The sequence below is a fragment of the Nanorana parkeri genome, unplaced genomic scaffold, assembly GCF_000935625.1.
Source record: "Nanorana parkeri isolate BGI_ZX_2015 unplaced genomic scaffold, ASM93562v1 scaffold759, whole genome shotgun sequence".
In the NCBI taxonomy this organism is placed as follows: Eukaryota; Metazoa; Chordata; class Amphibia; order Anura; family Dicroglossidae; genus Nanorana; species Nanorana parkeri.
In genome coordinates, this window is record NW_017307027.1 from 179,140 (window position 1) to 206,677 (window position 27,538).

A 27,538-nucleotide genomic window follows, 5' to 3' on the forward strand; every position below is an offset into this window, starting at 1 on the left:
TTCTTCATCATAATATAATGGACCACAACGATCTTTGCTGTAAATATACAGTGAGGCATTGCAGACATCTTGTACATAATAAGAAATTAGTCTTTTTATGAAGCTTGACTTTAGATTGTTAGTTCATACCTGAGTGAATTATAATAGAGGTCAGACTGTTAGAGTAATTACCTTTATGCTGAACTCTCCATGGATAGGTAAGTATTATGAATCTTCTTTTCCAGGCAACTTGCTTTAGACATTTCTATTGACTTTAGGGTTGCTTCTCCTCTGTTCCATCTTTGCTCGTTCCCATTATCTTTCGCTTTGATTCTTTATATTTTCATACTTCATGAACTCAGTTCTAAACGTTTTAACAATGCACAGCTAAGATTTATGTCTTAACCTTTACAGCCTTTTTCCCATTATGCTGGTGTTATTGATTACCTCAAAAAAGGCCATTAACTCATTTCTATTAGTCTTGCACATTTCCATATATTCTTTAGATCTATATTTATAAAAATGTAGTGCTCTGCATGATGTTATGTGTAAATTGAAGCACACTAGTTCCATATTATTGACAGGAATTAGATGAGGTTATACTGTAGATGCCCACTTCTTGTGCACATATGTACAACAATAATTCAACAGTTATTTGTACTCTTTCTAAATTTGAGAAACAACAAAGATTTAGCAGTAAGTATGGAAAAAATAACAAATAGCCAACAAAAAAGGTATATATATGCAATAAATAACAGGGACGTGCAGGTTGTATTTGTGCATTATGTGACTCCCAGGGCTTTGCAACTAGATGACAGAAACTTGTCCACATATATAAGATATGCTAGCATGTAGGCTGAGTGTCCAAACAGCCAGAAGAACTGGTATGAAAGCTACATAGGTTCACTCTGAGGTATAGAGTTCAATAAGTGCCCAATATTTTTCCCTTGCCTGTCACAATAACAGCCCTCAGGTTGCCCCAATGCTTCCAACAAATAGGCAGACAGGCAGGTAATAAGAGTAGAGGACAAAGGGAAATTGATACCAGGAATAGTACAGAATTTTGGCGGAAGCACAAAACATAAAAGAGGCTAAGTTTGTGAGGACAACAATCAGGCAGAGCCAATCAGAGCATGGTGCCATGATTTGACTATGTAGGGGCCACAAAGGTTAGAGAGAACTATGGATACTAAGACAAACTAATCACGCCAAAGGTCCACAGATATATAGTAAGCCAAATGAAATATTAAGAGCCAAAGGAAATCTCACCGCTCTAATTCCTTAGCCACCATCAGGACCCCCAGATGCTGGTCTAATAGGTGTGTCTCCACTTTGGAATATAGTAGTATACGAACAGACCACACTATCCAGAGAATTCCAATACTGCAGACTTTTTGGAAAATCACAGCAAATCCAGTATAACAGTGAATACAAGTGTATAAAGCAACAAATGCCAGCACTGCACACCCCCAACCAGCTCTATGAATAAGCATACGGGTTAAACATGTGAGAGGTTGTAGCTGGTTGGGGGACTGGGTTGGGTTGCAGTATTGGAATTCTCTGGATAGTGCGGTCTGTTTGTATACTACTATATTCCAAGGTGAACTGAAATATTAGCTTTGGATTGAATTAGCCTTTCAGCCCTATGGAAGTTGACAACCACTCATCAGATTGCCTTGTATAATATCCATTTTTCTTATGGTATCCTGCTTTGTAAATGATAATAAATAATCAGCAATATTTGTTGATCAAAGCAACCTTGATAAAGATCCTAGCTTCTGATCAAAACATCAAAAATATATCCTTGGGGGGGCGTGTCCTAACCATGGCGGAGTGAGCACATTTTTTCTTCCACTCTCCCTCACCGCTCCATTGCCGGGACAATCTAATATCCTTGGGAATCATTAATTTCTACTTATTCAATATATGTATTGGTGCCACTGATCCTTTATCTCATATCTACAATAATAAGCAGATGGTGTTACTACTGTGATGTTTATCAAATGTGGCTGATTGTAGGAGGGAGTTTAGTGATAATATTATGTCTTCTAAACTGGATATTACTCAATGATGTAAAAAGTAAATACCTGTTCACTTTGAATACCCAATCTTGTGCACATGAAATAAGTAAACCGGAATTTGCTTTTTACATGATTGTATAATTAAAGGCAATATTTACACAATTTATTGGGTAAAAATAATTAACTCCATTAGTAAATCAGCCCAATTCCTTTCTACATCTTCTTGATGTATGGTATCATACCATCATCCAAGGAAGGGGTTAATTATTTCCCAGTGCTGTTGTGTGTTTTTCACTACTGTACAAGCCTGCCTTATCTTTTATATACTTTAGATTGTTTTGTCATAGATTGCCAGGTTCATTTTTGTTAGTGTTTCCAATTAATTTAATAAATTGCTTTAGCACAAAAAATAAAACATAAAATTTTCCTCCACATTGTGAGCTGCAAGCATAGACCACTTTTTTCATTATTACTCTTGCTCCTTTAAATAACCACTTTCTGCAGACTAAATTTCAAAAATGAAATTACAGGAATTATTTATTCTTAACCTCAGTTCTGATGGGCTGTCTTCTGCTTAGGTGGCTTTGTAAGGTTCAACAGTTTGCAGTGATCCATATAATAGAGGTACCGAAGCAACAGACCTTGTTATGACAAATAGAAACAAGACAACTTGTGCATGCACCTGTTAAGGAACCAAGAAACCAGACAGAAACTAAAGTGCAGGTTACAAATAAAAGAAGTCTATTGAAAATAACAGTAAACAAAAATGGCAAAAAACAATGGCGGAAGTCCAGGACATTGTCGATTGCCAAGTCAGAGGTCAGATGCCAGATGCCAAAGTGGGTAGTCAGCCGAATCAGGTCTGGGAACAGTGAGAGCAGGAAGGGTAAGAAACCCTGACAGCACCTTTCATGTTGCAGATTATCCAGGGTAATTCTATCTACTTTTAAAGTAGATGTTTACAAGAAATAGATACAGGCACGGTCAGCGAGCTGTAGCTATTATTAAAGCTGATCATCTATACTCAATACATCAAACCATTGATCTGATTTATTTAGCACACAAGTTATTATTGCTGACAATACATTATATAAATTAATGTAATCATAACACATACAGAATACAACTTGGGTCCTTCGTGAGAGCCTCCAAATGGGTTTTAAAATTACAGAATGGCCTTTCTGTTCCGTATGGTGCGGTATGGTTGTACAGGCAATTCCAGTTTACATCTTCTAATTTTCAAACAATACATAACAGACGCTTTGAGGTTGATCTACTAAAGCAGTTGAGAATCTACACTCAATAAATTTTAGCTGAGTTTTTTTTAAATATTCAATCATGTGCAGATTAAATGAATAAAGAGGAATTTGATTTTCACATGCCTAATAATGGTAAAGTAAAATTGTAATTGTAAACTAAATCAGCCTCTTTGCATTGTGTATGTCATTAAAATGGAACTAAAACTTTATTACAAAAACATTGCCAGCAGATAGGGTCTTTTGGTAGGAGAGATTGTATGGGGTTAAAAGAGTGAAGCATGTTCACTTGTTAATAGGGATTTCTCATTTAGTTTACTGAATACGGTGAAAATTCACTTTGCAAAGAATACCCAATTATATGCAAGAAAAAAAAACAAACAAACAAACAGACAGACAATTTGCTTGCACATGATTGGATGATTAAAGTCACAGCTTTCCCACATTCACTAAGAAAAGTGAAAAAGCCCGTGCAAATTGAACATTCCGTTAGTAAATCAACCCCTCAAGTGTATTTTGCCAAAAAAAAAAATATTTCATCTGCCTGCAAGCAATTATTTATCTCTACACACTTTCTGTGGCCCAACCTATTGTGGTGGAGTCTATAGGGGTAGTGACGGAATGGAGGCAGGGAGCTCAAGCCGCACCTCACCAGATAAAAGCACACCAAATGTTCCATATTGTGGAAATATGCTGTGCAGGTTTGCAGAGTATGGCAAAAGATGGCCACATGGCTAATTTACCCTTAAATGTCTGCCTGCCTCCCCTATGCCTAAAGAACTACTCCGGTAATTGTATTTTATTAAGTCTTGCAGCAGGTCTACCCCCTCACTGCAAGGGTTATCTGCTCATTTTTGTCTAGATGCTAAAAAAAAAAGTTATACTCACCCCGATCTGCAGAGCAGATTCCCTGCTTCTCTGGTCACTGAAGCCTGTCTCCTCCTCCACTGCACAGATGGAATGTTCCTTAGCGTCCTCACGTATATACACTTGTATAGAAATAGATGACATAAGGATTCTTAGACCACTGCAGAGGAGGGGAAGAGAGGCTCTTGGGGCCAGTCTATGAACAAGCTGGCTCAAATGATTGGGTGTGTATAACTTTTTTTTTTATTAGCATCTAGACATAAATGAGCAGTGTACCCTTTTAGTGTAAGCAAAATTAAATTTAGTTATCGGCTGGAGCCATCTCTCATTCTCATTTTAATTCAGGTCATTAACTTAGTTATACTGTTAGGTGGGACATACCATGGAATTTTGTGTGGTGGTCAATTAACTAAACCAAAGGAATGAGTGGCGAAAAGATACTGAGCTGGTTGAGTTACCCACCTAGTATATAAATGCTGAAAGGGATTTAGCTGCAGTGGTGATATAGCAGTAGAGACAGCAGAATGTCAGTTGCCCCCCCCCTCCTTCGTCCTAGCCCTGCCACCATTGGGGGCACACTAAGCATTGACCACCGATATAAGGAGGCACACTGAGCACTGACAACCAATACGAGAGTGCATGCTAAGCACTATCCACCAGTATAAGAGAACACACTAAGCACTGACCACCAACATAAGAGGGCATGGTGAGCACTGGCTACCCATGAAAGAGTGCATGTTGAGCACTGACCATCAATGTAATGGTGCACATTGAGCAGTGACCACCAATGTTAGGGTGCATGCTGAAAACTGACCACCAGTGTAAGGGGGGACACTGATGGTACCAGGTTGGGGATTGCAACCTGGTACCAGCAAGCAGCCAAGCCCATCTCCACCATCAGGAGCTCTGGTGAACACCGGCTGATACTTAGACTCCGCCCCTCAGGGAAGCCGTGTCACCCTAACAGTTTACTTGTGTCTGAAAAAATTATATTATGTCTATACATGTGCAACCATTGCCTGACCCAACTAGTGGAAAGCTTATGACTTTGGGCAATTTTTATTGTCACAAAAGCGGCCTTCAGTGTAACTACTTGGTCATATGTTTGCACTGCAAACTTACTTCAAAGGTCACAATATATATTAGTTTAACTATCCTAAAAAAGGTATTTGTTATATTCAAGACACCTCTAGCTAGAATGTGGATCTATGTAACCAAGTCGCTACTAGCTCCCTCTTAAAGCATGCATCTTCACTGACAGCATAGGACCATACTAGCAACATGCATTCCTTTCTGGCTACATGACACCTCCTGAATCTGCCGATACATCATGCCTGTAAACACATGCTACTTTTCTGGCAATATGACTACGTTTTTCCACTTCTAAAAAGTGCATATCTCTGGCATCATGGCAGTTTCACTGGTAATACAGAACCCAACTGAGATCCTTACAACCCTCTGACTGCTGAAAACATGCTGGCACATTTCTGGCTGCTGATAACAGCATGCCCCTCTGGTAACTTGGCGTGTCTGGGGATTCTGCCAAGACTGGCAATCCCCTCACAATGGGACTATAGCCTCTAGTTTGATGTATACCCTCTAGCCAGTGGTAGCATGGTATTCATCAAACTAAATCTGACACATCTAACAACATGGAACTTTTTGGCCATGGTACCTCTTTTCATTACTGTAACCTTCTGTTCCTTTAAATTAAAGTTTTTTTCTAGTGACATGGCAAAACGTTATGCTAGCAGCATAACGTTCTCTGGTTTATGTAGAAATATGATATACTGCCTGGCTACAACAACATAGTATAGTTATAGATCATATATCAAGTTACTGTTCCAGCAAGATTCCTTGTTGGTGCAAGTGTTGATCACTGTTTATCCCTCTTTTTGCTTCACGTGGTTTAAACAAAGATCTCAAGCATGTGTACAGTTAACTATGTAGGATAAAGAGAAATATGTGGTCTTATCTTAGGCTCTCATATTAAGTTGTCATATTATATAATGTACTATTTAATTTAGTCACCATTCCACTTCATTTAAGCAGGTAATTTAGGGCCAGAAGGTTTTATGTTTTCAATGCTTCGGTGCCACATTTGTTTTTTTACTTAGGTCTGCTTGACCTCATCCATTCCATTCCATCCATATCCATTATTCACTTTTATCACATTGCAAATGAAATATAACATATCTGAGTGCGTGTAAATAAGCACAGCATCTTCTATGTGTTTATATTCACAAATATTAAAAATTAATCTAGAACTTCCATATCTAATAAATGTAATTCAGAATGTTATGTTAATTCAATTTATTCATGAAAAACTTGTTTATTTTACAGCAAACATCAAGGAAAGTTTCTCACATGAACAGACAAGGATATTATAACATCATGCATATTTATTTTCTTGTTTAAAGTCCTGTCCCATGTAGTAAACAGTCAATTTTAATGGCCTTGTAAACCTATTTTAATCAAAAGGATAGATTAAAAGAAACTAAAAGGTTCCACTTAAACATACAGTGAAATTTAAGGTAAAAAATTAAACCATGTCTTTTAAAAACAGACAAGTAAGGTTTTAAATCATGGGTTTTAATGATGTTGCATTGCAACCAGTCAGATTCCATCATAGAGTGGTCTGACTTTAGCATGAATTCTGATGTTGCAATGGGTTACAGCAATGGGTTATAGGTCACTATGTCGCCCTGAACATGGGACCCTGTATGACCCCAAAACGTTGGCTGTATGACGCATGTGACAATTTAATAAAAATTGCTTTACTTCTTGCACATATCTTCGAGTGCTGGTGACTTCTATTATGGACTGTATGTGACACGGTGACGTCCGTGTTGTCACTGCAAGCACCAACCTTTTAACAAGGTCTGTACGCTGTATGGAGTGCAGGTGATTTCGTATTATGGGTTACAGCATGTAACACATGCAAGAGTTAGCTTGGAACAATAAAAGAAAACTTTATTGAAGGCCAAACTATGGCCAAATATGATATATTTGATGTGAAATAAGGAAACTACATGGGACTGACCATTATAAACCATTGTAAATCAGAAAAAGACTGATATATTGTGGATGGAGAACTTACACTTTTTTGTAAGAATATGTCTTGCAGGCATGGTATAAAGTTTATTTTTAGAAAACATTTATGTTAACAATAGTATTGTGCTTTACCTCAGGCAAATCATAAAATGCATTCAAAACTGTATACAATTCATTAATGCCAGGTTGCTCCATTGTGCATATATACATTTTATGGTTTTATAGATAAACCTAAAAATATTGAAAATGAAACTGATAGAATAATACGTATTATGCCTTTCCTAAGTATAGTAGGGCACAACATTATAAATCTTATCAGCCAATTATACATGTTAGAAAAAAAACAATTCTCAACATTCAAAAAAATTACATAAATGGTCTATATATATTGATTAAATTTTTGGCTAATTTTGTCTTTGTCTTCACTGCAGTAGGCTTTCCGATCAAACTTTCCCCTTCTTTAAATACTTTAGGGAATTTTCAAACGCCGGGTTGTATGGCTGTTAAACCCCGAACATTGTTCTCCCTGAAAAAAATCATAGCAAAAATGTATTAAACTACAGAGCAACCTGGCACTAATGGGGTAAGCATTTATCATCTGATTATTGGTCTTCATAAACTTACCTTTCTGCTGTATGAGGTGGAACTAAACCCAAGAAAAAAAACACTTGTTTAAAAACACCTCCTGTTCATATGAAGTGATAATATATATTATCTTAACTGTAAAGACTTTGGAGTCATTGCTTTTGCCGACTGAAAGCTACCAAAATGAAAGATACTGTATATTTTTTTTTAAATGCTATGTAACAGAAAGCTATCCATCTGTCTTGTTCTCAATATTGAAATGTGTAGTGATTTAGAGATGTAAATGTCCCCTAGAGAGTACACTCTTGTACACATGAAAGGTCTTCATGGTTATGAATTAGATTTTCACAAAATGTATGGCTGCATCCAGTGGGCAAATATGTTATTTGTATTTATTTATTTTCAAAAACATTTAAAATCTCTGAAAATAAAGTTCAGGCTAAACTGTTTATAGTTTTTTTTTCAGGTTTAGTTCACCAGAAAAATATCAGCAGAAGGTAAGGGGTGTATAGTCTGCAATTCTGTCAATATGATGCCATTTTCTGTATGCAATTATGGAATATATTATTATCTCAGTCATAAAAGGAAACAGGATTATCCCATCATATTACATCATGTTTCTTACTATCCTTGTTTTTTTTCATAAAACATTCCCTAACTTGATCAAAAAATACCTCAAGTTTCCTGGCATAGGAAATAAACACGTTTTATGCTTTCACACAACTTTATGTTATTATAAAAAATAAGGTAATATTTCTTGCATCAAATGAAGGCATAGTGTACTGACTTGATGCATATTGCCCCATACGGTTTTTTTTTCTTCAAGCACTGAACAAAGGCATTCCAAATTTACCATATAGAATAGTAACTAGGGTGTCTCCTTTATAACATAGAAATAAACAGTAAGAAAATATAAACGGTTAGCAATTCAAATTACCTTTTGGCTGTTTTAAGATACGTTCTGAAAGCAAAGAGCAAAGTGCAAAATAAAATTTAAATAAAAGTCCACTAAATGCAAAATAGTTTATTCACATAAATTTAATTGGTTTTCACAAAGGTTTGGTCCATAAATACTCAAAGGGAACTGTTCTATACACTGCATTTCTCAATAAACAAAAAATAAACTTGGACATCTTTTCTCTACCACATACTGTACTGAAACACGAAGATGTAGATATACGTTGATTAATTCTTTTTATCAGACTGACTAGTTGTTTTTGTTGTCAACCTTCCTTTCAAACAAATCAAAACCTTGACTTTAATATTTTTATTCAGAAAAAAAAATAACCGTACAAAACTATTGAATTGTCAAAAAGGAACTAAAACAGTAAATTTAACAAACAACACAAATTCATCCTGATTTTCACAAAGTACTTGAAAGTACAATAAGGCACTTGAAAAAACTGAGATTTAAACCCAGTAAAGGGGTTCAATTCATCTTTATAAAGGCAGGAAAAACAGACTAGGGTGAATACATAGCCTAAAAAAGAAATATTTATGTACATCATTTTACTAATACATCGATGATGTAACCAATGGAAGTAGCCATCTTTGATCTGTAATGTTCTCTACTGTGTGGAGGACATATATCATTAGATAAAATAGGTACTTTAGGTCTGCAAACTATTAAGTTTACATTGATTTCTACACAAATTGTTTGGCAACTCTTTGACTGCTAACTAAAAGGCATTAAATATAATAATAAACTACTTTTATAATTTAGCGTTCTTTTTAAGTATAAACACTCACTAATGCTCATTCCAGTTTGTTTCCCAATTAAAGATATTTATTCTCTTCATTATTATAACTCTTCCCCCATCTTTATTTTTTTAACAAAAAATTTACTAGAAACATGTTGCCAACTTTCAGTGATGCTACTGTGGTAAAAGTCCTGAGCAATGAAATTTGCATTTTTACATTTTAAGCCATTTCATATGAACATCTGGATCTGTTTTCAGCCACACAAAAATCCAATTTAATCCTAGAAAGACATTTTAAAATTTAGATAAAAATACAATTCTTGAGAAATGGCTGTAATTAATATAACCAGTTTCTATCCTAAGCAGCTATAATTCAGAGATCATGTTTTAAAAAACGGAAATTACATTTCTTAATAGATTAATAATGAGATTTCTTTTAAGCCTCAGCATATTTAGCATTCACATTCTTAATTACAGAACAAATCCACCCTGATCATGTATTGTTCAGCAGATTTTCACATTAACAATAGACTAAAAAATAACAGTCGGTGATAGTGTATGTCCAGCTAGCACATTACAAATTTAAAATGGCCACCCCACAGCAATAACGGTTGTTGCAACAATGTGCATCCTCATGTCCAACTCTATGTATGACGTTCCAGCAAAGATTTATAGTTGTTTGCGTTTCATGATGGGCATTGTTTAATAGTGCAGCATGTTAATTCATAGGATTTATCTGTAAAACCCTCAACATAATCTAATGTGCAAAAGTTTGGTTATGTCAACAAAAACATGGACAGAGAGAATGGTACACAATCATTTAATGAATAAAAAATGACATTCACCAATCTTAAAGCCATTTGCCTTCAATTCAAAATGTTTGATAATGGCAATGCAATCAATAGGCCTATGGATATCATCTTACTTTAATATACTTTGAATCTTAAATCTCTATGTAATTTTTATTGTATCCTGGATAATTAATAATTTTGTATGTTTTTATAGCACCATCTCCAAAAGAAAAACAAGAATACTATGTTCCAGATTGTCAGTTTATCATCCTGTACATAAATAGTTTGAGGAAGGCAGTGACAATGTATTACTATTTCAGTTTTTATTTTTACTTAATCTTAAATAGAATGCTTTAAATGTAAGAGTGTTCTTATGTGTCAAACATAATTTATTTCATGAATTGAAAATGCAGTTGCTATTTATTCTATTAAAATACAGTACAATTAATTAATACAAAATGACTGTTAATGTGGTGCGTTCAAAGCAGCTTGCAGTGTCTTTGCAAGATACAATAAAAACAACTGGAGAGATAATTTTTAGACAACTTTAAGCCCAACATACAAACATTAATTATTGTCCGTTTGCACATGACATATTTTATACAAAAGTAACAAAAATAGTATATATTAGAAATACTTGATGTTTGTATGGTACAATCTGATCATCAAATTTAAAGAAAAGTAATGGAAAAAAAGTCTACGTTTCACAAAACATTTTTCCCACAAATCATATTTTGCTTATTTCCATTTAACCTGAAAAAAATAGATAGTGAACATGTTCTGAAAGCAATATTCTTGACATATACAATCATGATTGTTTCTTACAATTAAATATGCATTTTAATAAAATATTAGTGTGATAGTTATTTTCAGATATTCAGAAAAGTCCCTAACATCTCAAAAATATGATAACACAAATATTCAAAGGGAAATAATATCTACACATGGTCCTGCATGGGAGAAATTAACAAATTATAATTGACAAGCAGCGATTTTAAAAAAAAATAGTTCTTGAATAAACTTTGATTTTTTTCTTTTAACTATTTTTGTTACTATTCCAAATCCATTCAATTGATTTGTATTTGGAATTGCAGATGTGGAAGTCTTATTAAAAGTTGACCACAGAGAGAGGGAATATATAAGCAAGAGATCTACAAGAAATACGTGACAATAATGCCTCAGATAAGCCATCTCATTTTTCAAATACACAGCTTTAAAAAGGCCACTAAACATATTTCAGACGTTGATAGAATATACATACATCTTGACATTTACCAAATTAGTAATTTCCACAATTTCACTGTGAACCTGTGTAGTTTTTAAAAACTAAATCAGATTCAAATAATCTTTTTCTTTTTTATTTTACTTGGTCTTATAAAAAAAAGCTTGCTCACAGTACTAATTTAGACTACATACACAAGTGACTTGAAAGCAGATGTGTATCCAGAACTTGTGCTGCATCTTTGGCCATGGTGACATTTTTGTAGGGAATATGGAGACAAACAGTGTTCTTCTGTAACAATATGAGCTCTTGCTCTACTCATTATTGATTATAAAATGATGCTATATAAAATATGCTATATAAAAGCAAATCAAACAATTTGGCAGTAGCCCTTTCTTTTTTGAGCATTCTCCTGCCTTATAGGTCCTTAAAACCAAATCATTTTGTTAAATTATTTTAAAGAAAACTAATTTTAACTATTTGTGGTTTTTCCGCAGGCAATGAACGGCTATCATTAGCTTCATCTAAAATATATTTCACAACATTTTTTACAATTTTTATTTAAGGTTCCTTTAGCACTTATTATTTTCATTGACTTCTATTTAAAGTTTGGTGGTCTTTCCATTATGTTCCTTGACCATCCAGCTCTTCAGATGTGGCCATTTGGTTACACATAGTGCTTATGAAATTAAGTGCTTAGGGTCCATGTGTTACACACATCTGATGTTCTCTAATTTGATGCAGGAAAAAGGGATTTTATCGTAAGCTATATGGATTGCTTTTTTGCAAATTGATTCACTAAAACACCAATTACACTATTCTGTGTTGCCATCCATTTCCAAAGGATGGTATTAAAAATATTGAAATTGGTGCCCAGGGAGGTAATTAACAATTTTTTGAGCCTCAATTATTTTGGGTGCCTATAATCTAGCATAGACTTAAAAATGGTAGGCTAGCAATGCACAGCCTATTTCTACTTTATGTAGGTGCCAATAGGTTGAATCACCCACTCAGGTTTAAACATAGCTTGAGCACTCACTTTACTTGAGTTTCTAGGTCTCACCAATGACAGCCATTAGACACTGGTTCAATTTACTAATGGAGTAGGGCATGTTCACTTTTGAAAAGTGAATTTAACTTTATAAGGGAATTTACTTTTAGCTTTGCAAAAAATATCCATCATATGCAAAGAAAACATTTTAAAAAACGTTTGCTTGCACGCAATTGGATGATTAATGTCAACACAGTTTCACCTCATTCACTAAGTGAAGTGAAAATTCCCTTTGCTAAGTGATCAAGCAATACTCCTATATTAAATCAACCCCGTTGTCTACCTACAGACAACAGCTCTTACTCTCTATTGGAATTTTGATTTTATGGTACAGATATAGTTGGTTTTAGGCTGTGGTCATTTTGGAGGTGGAGCAGCTCGAAAAACAGTTGTGGCAATGCTCCTACTAGAATCCATAAAAGCAGTCGGTGGGTTATTCATCCCATTGGCATCTACCCAAACTAAAATGATAAATTAAAATAATAACTAAATCATGTATGTTTGTCAAAAGAAAATAAAAAAATATATATTTTCTCTTGTGAGATCAGCATTTGTTTTTATGCAACTTTATTTTTCAAGGTTATGGAAATAAGTAACATATAATTTCTTAGAGGCACTTACAAGGATGTATACATTTGAATCTTACCTCAGTTTTATTGGTTGTCACTGAAAAATAAAATGAACACCTGTAACAAATTGTATTTCCTAACTTTTCAGTCTATCCATGCCAATAGGGCACAAGAGCATATGAAGAATATGGCTATTCTGCACATGTGTGGATACTGGAACCCTAACTTGGCAAGTCTAAAGGTGCCCATACACCTTACAATTATCTGCAGATTTTCTGTGGTCAGATGGAAAAAGTGCAACAGATTGGCCCAGGTGCAGATTACTCCATCCACACAGTTAAGTGTAGATGGAGGAATCTGTTGCATCTTTTCCATCTGACCATAGAAAATCTGCAGATAATTGTAAGGTGTATGGCTAGCTTAAGCGTCACAGAGAGGAGAGAGAGAAAAGGCATATATATTTACTGGAGGCAGTGTATTCTAATGACATCAGCTGGGATTAAAACTATGTTTTCAGACACTGAAAACAAGATATGGTTGATTAATACTGGATTTTCTTAAAATGTATTTCCTCCTTTGCAGTCAAATTTGAGTAGACCCCACTATATGTTTGTTATCTGTTCCCATTCATACAGCATACCTAAAAAATTTTAAACACATATTTCTTACCTTTGTAGTTCTTTCTTTGGAGCACGTTTGCGCATTGGGCTTTATAGACAGTTTCTACTGTTTAGTGGGTTAAATTGAGGTATTTAAATTTTTGTTAGGATACACAATGTGCATTAGTTTCCAACTGAAAATGAAAATCTGCCAGCACAGTACACACAGGGTTAATTTTTGTAAATATAACTCCCGAGCCCCCTCCTTAACAGTATTTAGATGGAAAAATGCTAAGTAAGATTTTTAAGTAAGTAAAGAGGTAAGCATCCATTTAAAAAAAAAAAAAAATTAAGTTATGCTATGTGAATGGGAACATACAACAAATCTATAATGGGTGTTATCCCAGTTTCACTGCAAAAGTGGTCAAACATTTTAATTAGACTGATTCAAGCTAATAAAACCATGAGATAAAAAAAATCTGGTGGTGGTTACAATAAATGGGCAATGAGAGTAATATAATAATTTGGAGATATACCTTTAAAGATCACAGTGAGAATAAAAAAAAGGTAATGCAATGGATAAAGGTTGGAGCTCATGGTTTTTTTCTGAGTAGGAAAACATCCCTACAAACCTTTCCAGCACTGAGTAAAGAATGATATATATATTATATAAAACAATGAACAACCAAGCATACCATTAAATATGGAGGTTTGCCTTTTTTCTGCACATCTCTTTCCTCCTCCCTATACAACATCCATCCATGTGAACAGGTGTGGATTAAGAAGTTTCTAGGCAACAAAGAATAGCACAGAGCATAGGTTTTTAACATATAACTAATTTACTTGGTGGCTGTCGTGTTCATCCATCTTCTTCTAAAATGTGCTGAAGGTATATCTTAAAAAGGGAATAAAAATGCACAGTATTGCAAGGGGAAAAGACAGCAAGAGAGAGTCATAATAAATGTTAAAAAAGATTGGTGAGGGTGGTTTGAGAAGGGCTTCCAGACTCATGACTGTCCATGTTTGGAGTTACAGAGGCCCCAACATTGAGGGAGGGGCTGGTGAGGTCTGATAATGTGGATGCAGCACCGGTTGGTGTTAGTGCAGCACTGTCCGTTGATGCTGGAGCGCTGAGAGAGGGACCTTCAACCTTATCGCCTCCCCCATTCTCCTGTCGTAAAAGATTCCTTCTGAATTTCGCCCGTGCGTTTTGAAACCAAACCTGCAAACCAATTCCAGGGCATTCCTTTTACCGATTATTTCTTTCGTTCCCAGATTTTTACTGGGTGTTTTTTTACCTACTTATTCAAAGACTTTTACTTTACAAAAAAATTTCAGGAATAACTACTGCATCCAATAATCACACTCAGACAGTCAACATATCCTACTCTATTTCCTAACACTATAACATTTAGACAAATGAATGTTCCATTTAAGGTATAACTACATTTCTTTGAGTTGTAATTACTGATGGGCTACCATTCTAAGATGTATATGAAACTGGCTAAAAATTAGTGATCGTGCTTCCAACTAGACTATCAGTTGATCTTCAATGAGTGGAGTTATCTAATAACAAAAGCTTAGTTAATTAATATATAGGCTCAAAATTAATTTGCCTTTACACCACTTGAGTCAGTCATCCAATTAAAGGGCTATATAATGCATGAAAACCCTGCAGTGTGACATAGATTGATTTAACGGCTATTCATCACCTGTACTTGGTGAGTGCAGCCTTTTTGTTTATGGGACTGGTAGTTCAGAAAAAAGCATATCAATTTACTAGGAGTCTATGACATTGCTACAAGTGCTATACAGTGAAAGTTATAGTTACTTCTGAATTGATTGGTTGAAAATCATTTAATCGTATAAATATTAATGCTTTTTTTTATGAGGCACATGTATCCTCTATTTCTTTACAAATGATAAAACAATGTTTCATGCTAGTGAAAGGCTTTTACATGTGCAAGAATTTTTTACAAGTGTATGATCTTGATCGGACTGGAGTATTTCAAAATAAATGTTGTATTTAATAAAATAACAAATTTCACTATCGTTTTTAAATATTCTGTACCTATTTCCAGTACACTGCCAAGTCCAAAGTGGTTCAGATTCATAGCCATTGTTATTCTATTGGACTTGTTATATTTAGGCCATTTGCACTGTGAATCTTGTGTAGTTTTTATGCAAGGGACAGTCTTTATAATCAGTTCTTTGTAATGCAACTTTAGATGGTATTTATAAAATCAACTAAGTAAAGTTACTTTCCTACATCTGTTTAAAATTATATTTACTGTGACTGCTCCAATTACCTACCATTGTAAATGTTATATATATTGACTTTTCCTTGCTGAAGTAGTCAACAGAGGAACATTAGTCTGAACCTATTCAGTTGGGAAATGTCAACATAAAAAAGAGAAACATATATAAATCTTATAATTGGTTCTGAATAAAACAAAGGGGTTATATCTCTGGTATTTTTGAAAGGACAAAAAAATTCCTCACCTGTAGAACCCTTTTGGTTAATCCTGTTTTCTGAGCCAGTTGCTTCAGGTCCTTTGCATCTGGATTGTGGTTTATGGCAAAGTATGACTTCATGGTGCGGAGCTGGTGATGTTTAAAAGAGGTACGCATACGCTTCGTCTTTTGAGATGAAGGGTATGACTGGTCTCTGTCCAAATCTGTTTCATTTTCATTGCATCCTGTAAAAAGGTAACGTTTACGAATTGTATTCTCAACCAAAAGAAAAGAATTAGCATATATGTTTTATTATTTTTGGATTACTTTAATTGTTCACTATTTATTACAGTTTCCAAAATAATGACTTAGGAGATTAGGTGTTATAGGGTAACACAGACCCTCTATTAAATGAGGACTTGTACAGCACACTATTGTTTTTAATTACCTAACGTTTTGGGACCATATTTGGGGACCATATTGGGGTTCATTTACTTAAAAGAGTAGAACCTGTATTTACTTTCAATACTTAAAAGAGAACAATGGGGTAAGTGTTTTTTCCCATAGTTCTCTTTAGGGTCACGGGAGGACATATACTAGCGTCCTCCCGTCACCCAAAGCTCAGTGTATCGCGGGCAATACTGTGAGCGCCGCAGCCGGGACGGATCCCGACATTACTGTCGAGATCCACCCAGCTGCGTGAGTGACAGCTGGCTCTGCCTATCTAGAGGCAGATCCAGCTGTGCTCACCCCCTCCCCGTCCATTCCTCCAGTCAGTGCTGGAGGATCGGGGGGGAAAAGGGGTAATTCCTGCAGGGAGCCGCGACTGACAATCACGTCCCCACTGCAGGGAGATGACCGAGAAGTGAGCAGATCGAGCATGTTTCTGTTCACATCCCGATCAATACAGCCGACCTGCGACAGCTTCTTTGTCACAGGTCGGCTCTAACTATGAGTATGAGGGGAAATCACTCACCTCATAGCTCTCCTTTAATCATGTGCAAGGGAAGTGAACACATCTTTATCTTATTTACTAAGCTCTGTAAACATTCACTTTAGTAAGTAAAACTGTATATATTCCTTTAGTACATTAACTCCACAGTTTTTATTTCCGTGGTTATTGCAACTGTGTTTAGGCTGCAGTAATCTAACCTTCAGAGGCAAAGTATATATATATTTAGAATACTGGTTGGCCTTTAGAAAAATGCCCTTTTCTCCACCACTACTGCACCTTTCCTTTGCATCCATGAACAATTACTGCTATGATATTATTATTATTAAACTTTATCCAAGGACAACATGGCTCATGTACAGTTGTGAGAAAAAAGTCAGTCAGTACATAATTATTAATGATAATATAATAAATGAAGACAGTGTTATTTAATGAGCAAACACAAGTTTTGCACTGCCATATAGTTAAAGAGCAAATGCTTCACACAACATCGCTGAAAATGAAGAAAAAAAAGCCTGTGAACATTTAGCATAGTGATAACGTGAAAAGAGTCATGTATTCCAATTAGGTGTTCTGATTAAAACTAGCCATAGGGATACCAGTCCTTATACTTGGAGTTTCAATTTAGTTTCATTCAATCCTTTTTGATTTCAAACATACTTAAAGAAAATTAAATTTAAAAGGTGGTAGTAAACCTTGCCAGATGAGCAGATGCAAAACCACTGCATCAGTATAATTACTGATATGTACAGCTTTACACTGGTTTGACTAACAATTATAAAACTGCAATGTGTTGCAAAAAGGACTTCCAAAGATATGTCCCTCCATCATCCATAGTGTGGAGGATAGTTTACAACATTAGAAATGAGACACAGATAAGAAGCAGTTTGACAGTGTTGGTAAATTAATTCAGTATTATGTTCAGAGAAAACATATCCCTGCATATTAAGCAATACAATCAGAGATCAACTGTGAAGCTTGGTGGTGCTATCCAGCTGCATAAAAGCATGTGACCAATGAATTCCAAGTAGTACTGGAAATTTTGCAACAGAGCATCTGGGGGTCTGTGATCTAAACATAATAACACTTTGGGTCATGCAGCATGAGAACAATCTACAAAAACAAGAGTAAATCAAAATGATAGTGGCTCACTCAGAATTAATTCTGTGTATTGGAATGACAAGGTCAGAATCCTGACCTCAGTTTCATTGAAATGCTGTTGTATGACCCGAAGCAGTTTATTAAAAGATATATACAAACTGAGGATTTTTTTTGGTATGAGAATGGGCCAAAATATTTCCCTAAGTCTGAACTGCAGTTATAGAATATGTTGAGGTAACTACTGATAAAGGAAGATCTACCAGTTGCTAAATATGAGGATTGTAAAGAAAGATGCCTTAAACCGTTTGGTCAATAAACATGGGAAAGTAAAATGTTGTGCAGGTTTGATAAACAATACTGTTGCTAATTATTACTATGACCAAGGTGTTGATCAAACCCCATTTTAAGAGCTATCACCAGAAGTTATTCACAAGCTTTGAGTCACAGCTGAATTTTGAGAAAGTGAATGCATTAGAAACACTGACTGCATTAAAGTCATTGTGGAGAAAATGAGTTGAGCTGATCATTACGGTTTAATGAGCCGCTGTGGTAAAATCTGCTTAAAAATCTATAATATAATCTTGTGACAACAAATGACAAATAGCACCTTTTAAAGGTTAGCCTCATTAAAATAATGAGGCTAACATGGGACTGATTGTGGCACAACCCACTAAAACCACCTTAACATTGCTTTTCCCACTGATTCCAATGTATTTGGAAAAGATTGTGAAATTGCAAGTCAATAATTAGGAAAGGAAAACTCTCAATTTTCCTAATACCCAGCCTGCACATTTGTCCTTGCTTTAGAGGCTAATGCCACAAATTAAAAGCCTTCACAAGTACAGAAGCGATATTTGGAGCCCCCTAGACTACTTGCAAGCAGTAAGGTTGCAGATTGGGTCCCAACTAGCTCTTTGATCCTGGGGTGCTGAAACTGGTTGGGAGGATTATAGCATTGTGCTATAAACATGGAGCCCTTTTTTATAAATTAAATTGTAATTTAATTTAAAAATTGAATAACAGAATTTTAGGGGCATATGGTGGGCCCACATAATACAGAAAAAGTTACAATAACAACAGTTTTCTACACTCAACTCCTCACAGATCTTTCAAATAGAAAAGAGTGGGACTTGATATCAGAAAGTATTGATAACAAACCATTATGTAGCTAGTAGCTATTTCATACTACTACTACTGCAGGTATTCATTATTATTGTACCTTTATTATATTTAAATATCTTAGACAACCCACCCGGTTAATTGTACATAGTGGAGATTATACAAGATATTTTTACATCTTAGTAGTATGAGGCAATTGAGAAGAGCCATCCTGCTTCAAGAGATGACGTAATGTACTGTACACTGCACTATAATGTGTCACTGTACTGGGGTTGTTATTTACATCAAGAGTGAACTGACTGATTTGAAAGTAAGCCATGCATCCCATACTCCAATCAAATTATGTAGGATTCATAGATGGCCCTGTATGGAGCAAAGGTGTTGAGCAGGGTTTTCCAAAAGCTCAATGTCAGGGGCACTTCCAGTGAAGTACTATAGTTTTGTGGCCATAGAAGAGAAGACGGCTCGAGAGAGTTCTAGCACAGTTGGTAGTAGCTGTATGAGTCTCTCACCGGTTAGGATAAGTAAAAGGGATAGCTCGGCCTATCTTCCTAGTCAACATCATCCGAAGAGAATAAATCAGCTTGCCACCATGATGTGCATTTGTTCAAGTCTACGTGATTTGTGCGCAGCAAGCATTAGTAGATGTTAGGAAAGAGGTTGGTTGGTTTCTCAGGATGGATTAGTTGGCGGTGAGTGTGAGATCCAGCGGTGTGGAGCCAAATTGTGCCTGGTAGGCATGTCAGAGTTCTAAGTGTCAAAACAGGTAAGAATTTGAAAGTCTAGTGTTCTCTCAGCTTATCAAAGCAAGTGAAAGAGGTTATCTTTAGTATGTGGCCATGATATTTAATACCTTTGGTTGCTCACAAGGCAAGATCCGCATCTGCTGGAAGTTTAGCTTGGTGGAAATGTTGGGGAACTATTGCTCTGTGTGGTTGGTAACAGTGTAATGCAAGCTTCCAAGTCCTAAGTGTGGCATTCATTTTCTGGGCAAGTTGGCACAGGGATTTCATTCCCCTTTTAAAGTAGGTGCCCTAAACCCTCAAATGACCTCAAGTAGACAACCTCTGCTACGACAGCTGCATTATTTTTGTTAGATATCAGCCAATTGTGAGTATTGGTTAACAGTGCTACAGTAAAATATTTATGGAGGACATGACATGCTAGGCCTCCCTGCAACTATTTTAATTGTTGTGTTTTACTTTGGAATCGGAGTGGAGGGCGGACTGGTCCCCATAAGAAAGATTCAATTAGGGAGTTTAACTTTTTGAAGTATTTAGGCAGGTAATCATCCAAATTGGTGAATGTCTTAATACCTACAGTATTTGGCTAGAATATTTTCATTGCTTGCAATGAAGGGGCAGGTTTTCCCATGCTTTAAGCTTAGTTTTGTGGTTGAAATTAAGAAGACAAGGCTTAACTGACAGTTATCAAGCACTACCGGTCATATTAAGATGCCTATGTACTTGTCCTTGTCAAGGTAAGATTAGGGACTCAGCATTGAGGTTAATTGGTATAATGTGGGTTTTGGGGAGTGTTTAAAATTTGGAGGGCAGCCTGGAGGTACAGGCCCAGATACTGTAAAAAAACATATTTACGTCATCCACATACAATGCCAATTTTTCCTCCAGATAGCCCACTCGCAGGCTCATGATAGTAGTGGATTTCTGCTATTCCATGGCAATGGGTTCCATCATCAAAGCAAACAGTTCTGGTGAGAGAGGAGAAAGGTCCTTACCAATTTCAATCTGAGATCATGGGTATTTATATAATATTTCAATCCATTTACAAAAACACTGTCCAAAAGTTTATACTAGCTTACAGGAGATTAAGGTAGGATGTCTCAGCGGGATTGTTGGCATATGTTTCATCTGAGAAGCAATCTAGTCTTTCCAACTGAGAAGCATCTGCACAGATATTCTACCCTGACAGCTTTGATTGCTGAAATATAGATGCCCTACATTGCCATTTTGAAAGCGCAACAATATGTGGGGAGACTGTGGACTGTGATTTTCCATAAATTCTTGTAACTACTGATCCCAGATCTTTTTTGAGAAAGGCACTTGAGTTACTGACACCTATACCAATTGTAAGACAGGGGAATGATCAGATAAACCCATGAGGAGATAAGTGGCATTGCAGATTGGAGCCAACACACCTCAAATACAGATTGATGCAGGAGATGGATCTATGGGTGGTGGATAAGTAGTAGTAAGCTCTCTCATGAGGCTGTTTCCACACCTCCCTTCATCATCTCAGCCCAGGTCTTTCCGTCAGGTTTGTAAGGATTATAAATATCTAGAGTTACATCTAAAATGTTGTTGAAGCCCCCCACTATGAGCAATTTAGATGGTTGATATTGGGCCAGTTTTTAATGCAGTCTGTAGAGGAGGTCATAATTTAAAGGCTGGGGTACATACACATTTACAAAAGCATACGGGTGCACTCTAATTTCTAATACCATGTCCACATAGCACCCTTCAGGTCACACCCAATCTGTATGACATTGAACAGTAGAAATTTGTTAAGCCAAATGGATACCCCTCTTGTATAGCCAGGGTATGTGTCATGAAATACTTTTTAAATCCAGGGTTTCCAAAGAGATAGTTGTTTATTTCCCACCAAGAGGGTTTCCTGAATAAATAGATGACAGGGTCTATGGGATCTAAAGAATTTAAACATAAGAGATCTCTTAAACTTGCAAATGCATAATGTTCCATGACAGCAGATTTATTTCTGCAGCCATGGGTAACAGTACAGTATACTGTATGTATGGGCAAGAGGGGGCAGTGCTAGAGGGCAAGTTGTCTTTCTTAGGGTAGCTGAGGCAATAAGTTTAGAGAGATATCATACAGCATATATGTATGGGTCCTGGAATATGGGCTTCAGGGCAGAGATCAAACAGGAACAACAGAGATTCTCTGGCAACTCAAATGTGTATCGGTGAATAAAGTTGGTTGGATCTTACTGTAGTGCTGATAGCCTGTCATTTGCAGCTTCTGATTAATCTAAAAACTTGGTGGAGTCAGTGTACCGAAGCACCAATTTGCTGGTGTGATCTCCCAACCACATTAATGGGAGAGACAGAGTCAAGGCTCAGGAGCCTCTTGAAGAACGTTTTAGCAATTGTGAAGTATCTTCAGAGCCCTCCAAAAGTCTGAAGACGTTATTTCATTGGAGCCGAAGTAATGCAACCTCAGATCTTATTCAAATCATGGTTAATCAGAATGCATCCCATGGCTGGCTGACTTATATGAACCATTAGTGTGGGTTTTCTCTTCTCAGTGGCTTTGAGGATGAACGTGATATTGTCCTCTGCCTTCTGCTCAAAGGTTAGTTTTGGGGAGTCTGCAGGCAGATCATCCATCTTCATTTCTGGAGGTATGCATGCAAGCAGGGATTGTAGCTTTCCAGCCAAGATGGTGTTCATGCACTTGGATAATGACTTTTGGAAATGTTTTCCTGGCTAAGGCGTAGCTGAACTTTGTTTAGATGGCATGGTGGGTGTTACAAAATCGGGGGTTGCTTATGAAGCGGGGTCTTGCTTGGTGCAGAGTAGGTTTAGTCAGTATGTTATTTGGATTTTGTACTGGATAGCAGGAATTCTGCTCAGATACCGATGTTCCTCTTCACATCCCCACCACACCCTGACGTAGAGCTCTTTTGAACTTACATTTGCATTTGGTACATTTCAAGCAGCTTTAAATGCAATCTCCAATAAAAACTAAAAGGGCTTTCAATACATACAGAGAACAGAGCCTACCTTCTCAGCATCTAATAGCCTACTCCATTCCCTTTTGCCAGTAATCTGTTTATCTGGGGACCCCTTTTGTTTAGGCCTCATGCACACTATGTCGAAAAACATTCAGGAGTTCAGGTGCATTTGGAGCTCATTTACAAATGCACCTGAACTCATACAATGCTTTTCTATGACTGAATACACACCTAGACCTCCAGCAGGGTCTAGGTGCATTCTGTCGAGAAGTGTTCACCCAAACTAGAAATCTCTGCACCCATCCAATTATCCAATTAGCCTGGTTTTACACAACTAAACGCAGCTAAACACATGTAAACACATGTAAACGGGACTACACCCAAAGTGTTCTGGAAAGCATAAAGTTGTTTATACTCACCAGATTATTTATCTTGTGGTTAAACACAGCTGGATAGTGTGCATGAGGCCTTACATGTATTTTATTCATTCCCAAACCCCACTGCAGGCTCCTTGCTGCTTCTAACATACAGAAAGCCTGATGTATGAGAGTGCCAATACCAAGGCGTTTTCTCAGCCACCAATCAGATTCAAACCTGCTTTGGTCAAGTGATACATGAAGCACAAAGAAAGGAAGTTACACATCACAGGATTCAAAAAAATGTGAAAAGACATCTGAAATCTGTCTGCAGTGGATTACAAAGAACTAAGATTAAGGTAAAGTATGCAGAATTTTTTATTTTAGTACTGTTGCAGTAGTTGCCGAACACCTTGAGCACTTCATCAGTTGGTTAAGCTCCTAGCTTAGAAATGGTTTCTAATAGGGATGCACAAATACCGGTTTTTCGGTATCGAGTACGAGTACCAATATTTTTTTCGGTACTCGCCGATAATGAATTCCGATACCAGAAATCCCTTTAAGGCAGTCAGGCAGCATGTAATGACTTGCCACCTGTCCGGCATTCTCGTTGGCCATCGTCCCGACCAATCAGCCTGGCAGTCAGCCATTACACGCTGCCCAGCTTCCTGATTGGCCGACTCCATGCTCCCTTGGGTATCGGGCTAGGCATTGAAGAATTTGGATGAGTACAAGTACTCGCCCAAATACTCGGTATCAACACCAACACTAGTATTGGTATTGGTGCATCCCTAGTTTCTAATTATTTTTGAAACACTGCTGATAGAAATAAGTAAGTTGAACAAATGCAGAATAGTACCACTTCCCTCATTTATTTAGGACATGCCTATGCCATGTACCCTATGCTAGTATTACATATTTGATAATGCTAGCACATAGCAAAGCCTTTAGGGAAAATTACATTTCAAAACAAGGATACTCTCATTATGACCTCAGTGTTGTACTGGGCTTGTGCAGTTTTCTTTGAAAACTGGGATAACGCTGTAGTCAAAAGTGCATACATTAGTCAGCTGTAAGAGTGCACACACATAAAGCATAAACATAAAAGCATAAAGCATTTAACCTTTTCCCCACTGGGCCACTGAATTAGCTTAGTGAATAAAGTGAAGCTGTGTTCACACGGAATAATCTATCACGTATATGGCAATTTAAAGAGGCCCTGTAAGCTTGGCAGTGCAAAATAATACTGTCGCTGCCAGGGCCGGATTCCCCACAAGGTCACCAAGGCCATGACCCGGGGCAACAGGGAGTAGAGGGGCGGCACAGCTTGTCAGTCTATTAAATGGATTCCACCAAATCTCTATCACCTCCACGGTGATTAAAGATCTCAATGCCGCAGGTACAGCACTGTCAGCAAGAGAGGCTCCCAACCGACAGTGCCGCCCCTCCACTCCCCGCTCCAACACTGTACGGAAACATCAGCCGACAATGTCACCCCTCCACTCCCTGCTCCAACGCTGCACTGAAACATCAGCCGACAGTCCTGCCCCCCACTCCCTGCTCCAACGCTGCACGGAAACATCAGCCGACAGTGCCGCCCCTCCACTCCTTGCTCCAACGCTGCACGGAAACATCAGCTGACAGTGCCGCCCCTCTACTCCTTGCTCCAACGCTGCACGGAAACATCAGCTGACAGTGCCGCCCCTCTACTCCTTGCTCCAACGCTGCACGGAAACATCAGCCAACAGTGCTGCCCCCCCCACTCCCTGCTCCAATGCTGCACGGAAACATCAGCCGACAGTTCCATTCCTCCACTCTCCGCTCCAACACTGCACGGAAAAATAAGCCAACAGTGCCGCCTCTCCACTCCCTGCTCCAACGCTGCATGGAAACATCAGCCAACAGTGCCGCCCTCCACTCCCCGCTCCAACGCTGCTCGGTAACATCAGCATCCTCCACATGCAGCCTCAAAGCCCCCAATCACCGCAGAGGTGATAGAGTTTCAATGGGATCCACCCAACAGACTGACAAGCTGTCAGTATGCAAGTGGCTGCCTATCAAATAAATCCATGTGTACCACTTGCAGCTCTGCGGCGATTAAAGGCCTTAACGCCACATGCGAAAGATGCCGATGCCGCACAGTGCCAAAGCAAGAGGGGTGGCACCACCGGACAAAAGCCCTCCCCACCGGCAGCGTCACACCCGCAGCACCAAGATCCACAACTACTGCCGGTTTGGCAGTGAGGGGGGCACATTGAGGAACTCGGCCTTGGGGCAGCAGAGAGAGTAAATCTGGTCCTGGTCGATGCAAAGAGCATCCCCATCCCCCTTGAACTCACTTTTCTGCACTTCATCGCAGTTCCTTGTTCCTCCGCAGCTGGTGGGAATACCCGGGTACAGGAGAACATGTGACCCAGGCCTAGCAGCCAATTGATAGCATGACTAGGGGGTCTATTCACTAAGCTGCTGAAGCATCTAGCCATAGCTTCGGCCCCAGGACCCCTTCGGTTCAGTAGAACCGAAGGAGCTGTCATTCCTCCCCCGGACACTCAGGGATTCTAATAGGCTCCCGGCCGCCCGGTAGAGAAACACTATCTCCCAGAAAGGTTCACTCTGCTCGATTGAGCAGAGTAAACCTTTCCCTGCTCGTTTTTTTTTCTCCTTCTGACATCGAGCCGTTGGCTGCCGTCAGAAGAAAAAAAAGAAAAGAAATCACCATAGGAATGCATAGCTAGATTCCTATTGGCTATTTCAATTTGCAATAGCCAATAGCAAACTAGCTATTGCACCCGCCCACTGCTGTCAATCAGCAATGGGGGACCTGCAGTTCTCCATCAGGTCCCCATCTGGTGATTGACAGCAGCAGAGGGCGGGTGCAATAGCTAGTTTGCTATTGGCTATTTCAAAGTGAAATAGCCAATAGGAATCTAGCTATGCATTCCTATGGTGTATTCAGGTTTTTTTATTATTTTTTTGGACGGCAGCAGAACCGCCCGGCCAATAGAAAACAGTTGGGCAGAGCTAGCTGTCACTGCTAGCTCCGCACAATCGTTTCCTAATTTTTTTGTTTTACTTTTTTAACAATTTTTCTGTTCTGCTCCGTACCTCTGAGGGACCGAGCAGAACAGCCGAGCCGAATGCTGCTCAGCGGCATTTGGCTATTTACTCACTGCTGTTCGGCATCTATGGGAATAGACCGAACAGCAGCGGGTAGCCTGCCGGAGGTTCGGCTTAGCCGATTCAGATGTTGGATTGGCTGAGTCGAGCTCCTTCTGCACTTCAGGTCGGCCGAGCAGTCCACCAGGTCGTCGAGACCATTTCAAAGCCAGCTAGGGAGGAGCCTGGAGCTGCAAGGGAGCTTATGTAAGGGGAGCATAAGGGAGTTGGAGATGAGGTGACACTGTCATTTTGCCCTTCTTTAAAGAAAACAGACTATTTCCTTGTATGTAACTGGATGAAGAGGACATAACTTCACCTCATTTACTAAGCTAAGTCAACATTGTATTCTACTTTAGTAATTCTATCCCAATAAAAGGCCTCAGACTGGCATCCTCTAAACGTTGCTTCCGCAGGCTTCAGTCAATGTAGTCCTTACAAAATTCTGATCTTTGTTGACTATTTTTTAGTAAAAGAAATACAGAGAGTTCAATTAACAAATAATTGGTTGTAAATTCATATAGTTATCCACTGCATATGACTATAGTCCGCAAAAAGAATAAACTTACAATTACTTTGAAAACATATGTGCTTTTGTCTGCATTTTGAGCATTACCTGTGTGACTGTTATCACATGCTTCTGAGCTACTGTTTTCTTTTTGACCTTTTCAGGCTATGAATGTGGACCACAAACAGAAGAATCTGTCAGAACCTTGTTAAGCACTAAATCAACCTTTTGAAAGGGTAAAAATATTTTTAGACTTTGGTCAAAGCGCCATTAGGGGGTGCTGTTACACTGCAATAAAATCCTTTCCTTTTTCACTTTATGTTTGCAATCAAATCTAATTGTCTTTGAATTATTGTTAATGTAAATATATTAAATTAGTACAATTGTTACTGTTTATTCATTTCCTTACCCATACCTATGTAATTTCATTGGGTTATGGGCAAAAAAGTGAAACATTGAGGATTAAAAATATGCATAATAAGCA

The 27,538-nt window shown here is 37.7% G+C and overlaps 1 protein-coding gene across 6 annotated transcripts in view; it reads right to left on the reverse strand.

The window, feature by feature from the left end:
* Nucleotides 1–7,122: 7,122 nt before the first annotated feature.
* LHX9 (LIM homeobox 9) overlaps nt 7,123–27,538 on the reverse strand; it is a 59,416-nt gene continuing 39,000 nt past the window's right edge. For 2 of the 6 annotated variants that reach the window (XM_018564560.1, XM_018564558.1), the window contains exons 4-5: nt 16,197–16,393; nt 7,123–7,703 (exon numbers count right to left, since the gene is read on the reverse strand). In XM_018564560.1, coding sequence (XP_018420062.1) covers nt 7,647–7,703; nt 16,197–16,393 — 254 coding nt within the window. In that variant the 3' untranslated portion in view covers nt 7,123–7,646. Of the gene's footprint in view, nt 7,704–14,220; nt 14,917–16,196; nt 16,394–27,538 lie in introns of those variants that run through there. The other 4 variants (XM_018564555.1, XM_018564554.1, XM_018564556.1 and 1 more) reach the window with 3 other exon arrangements.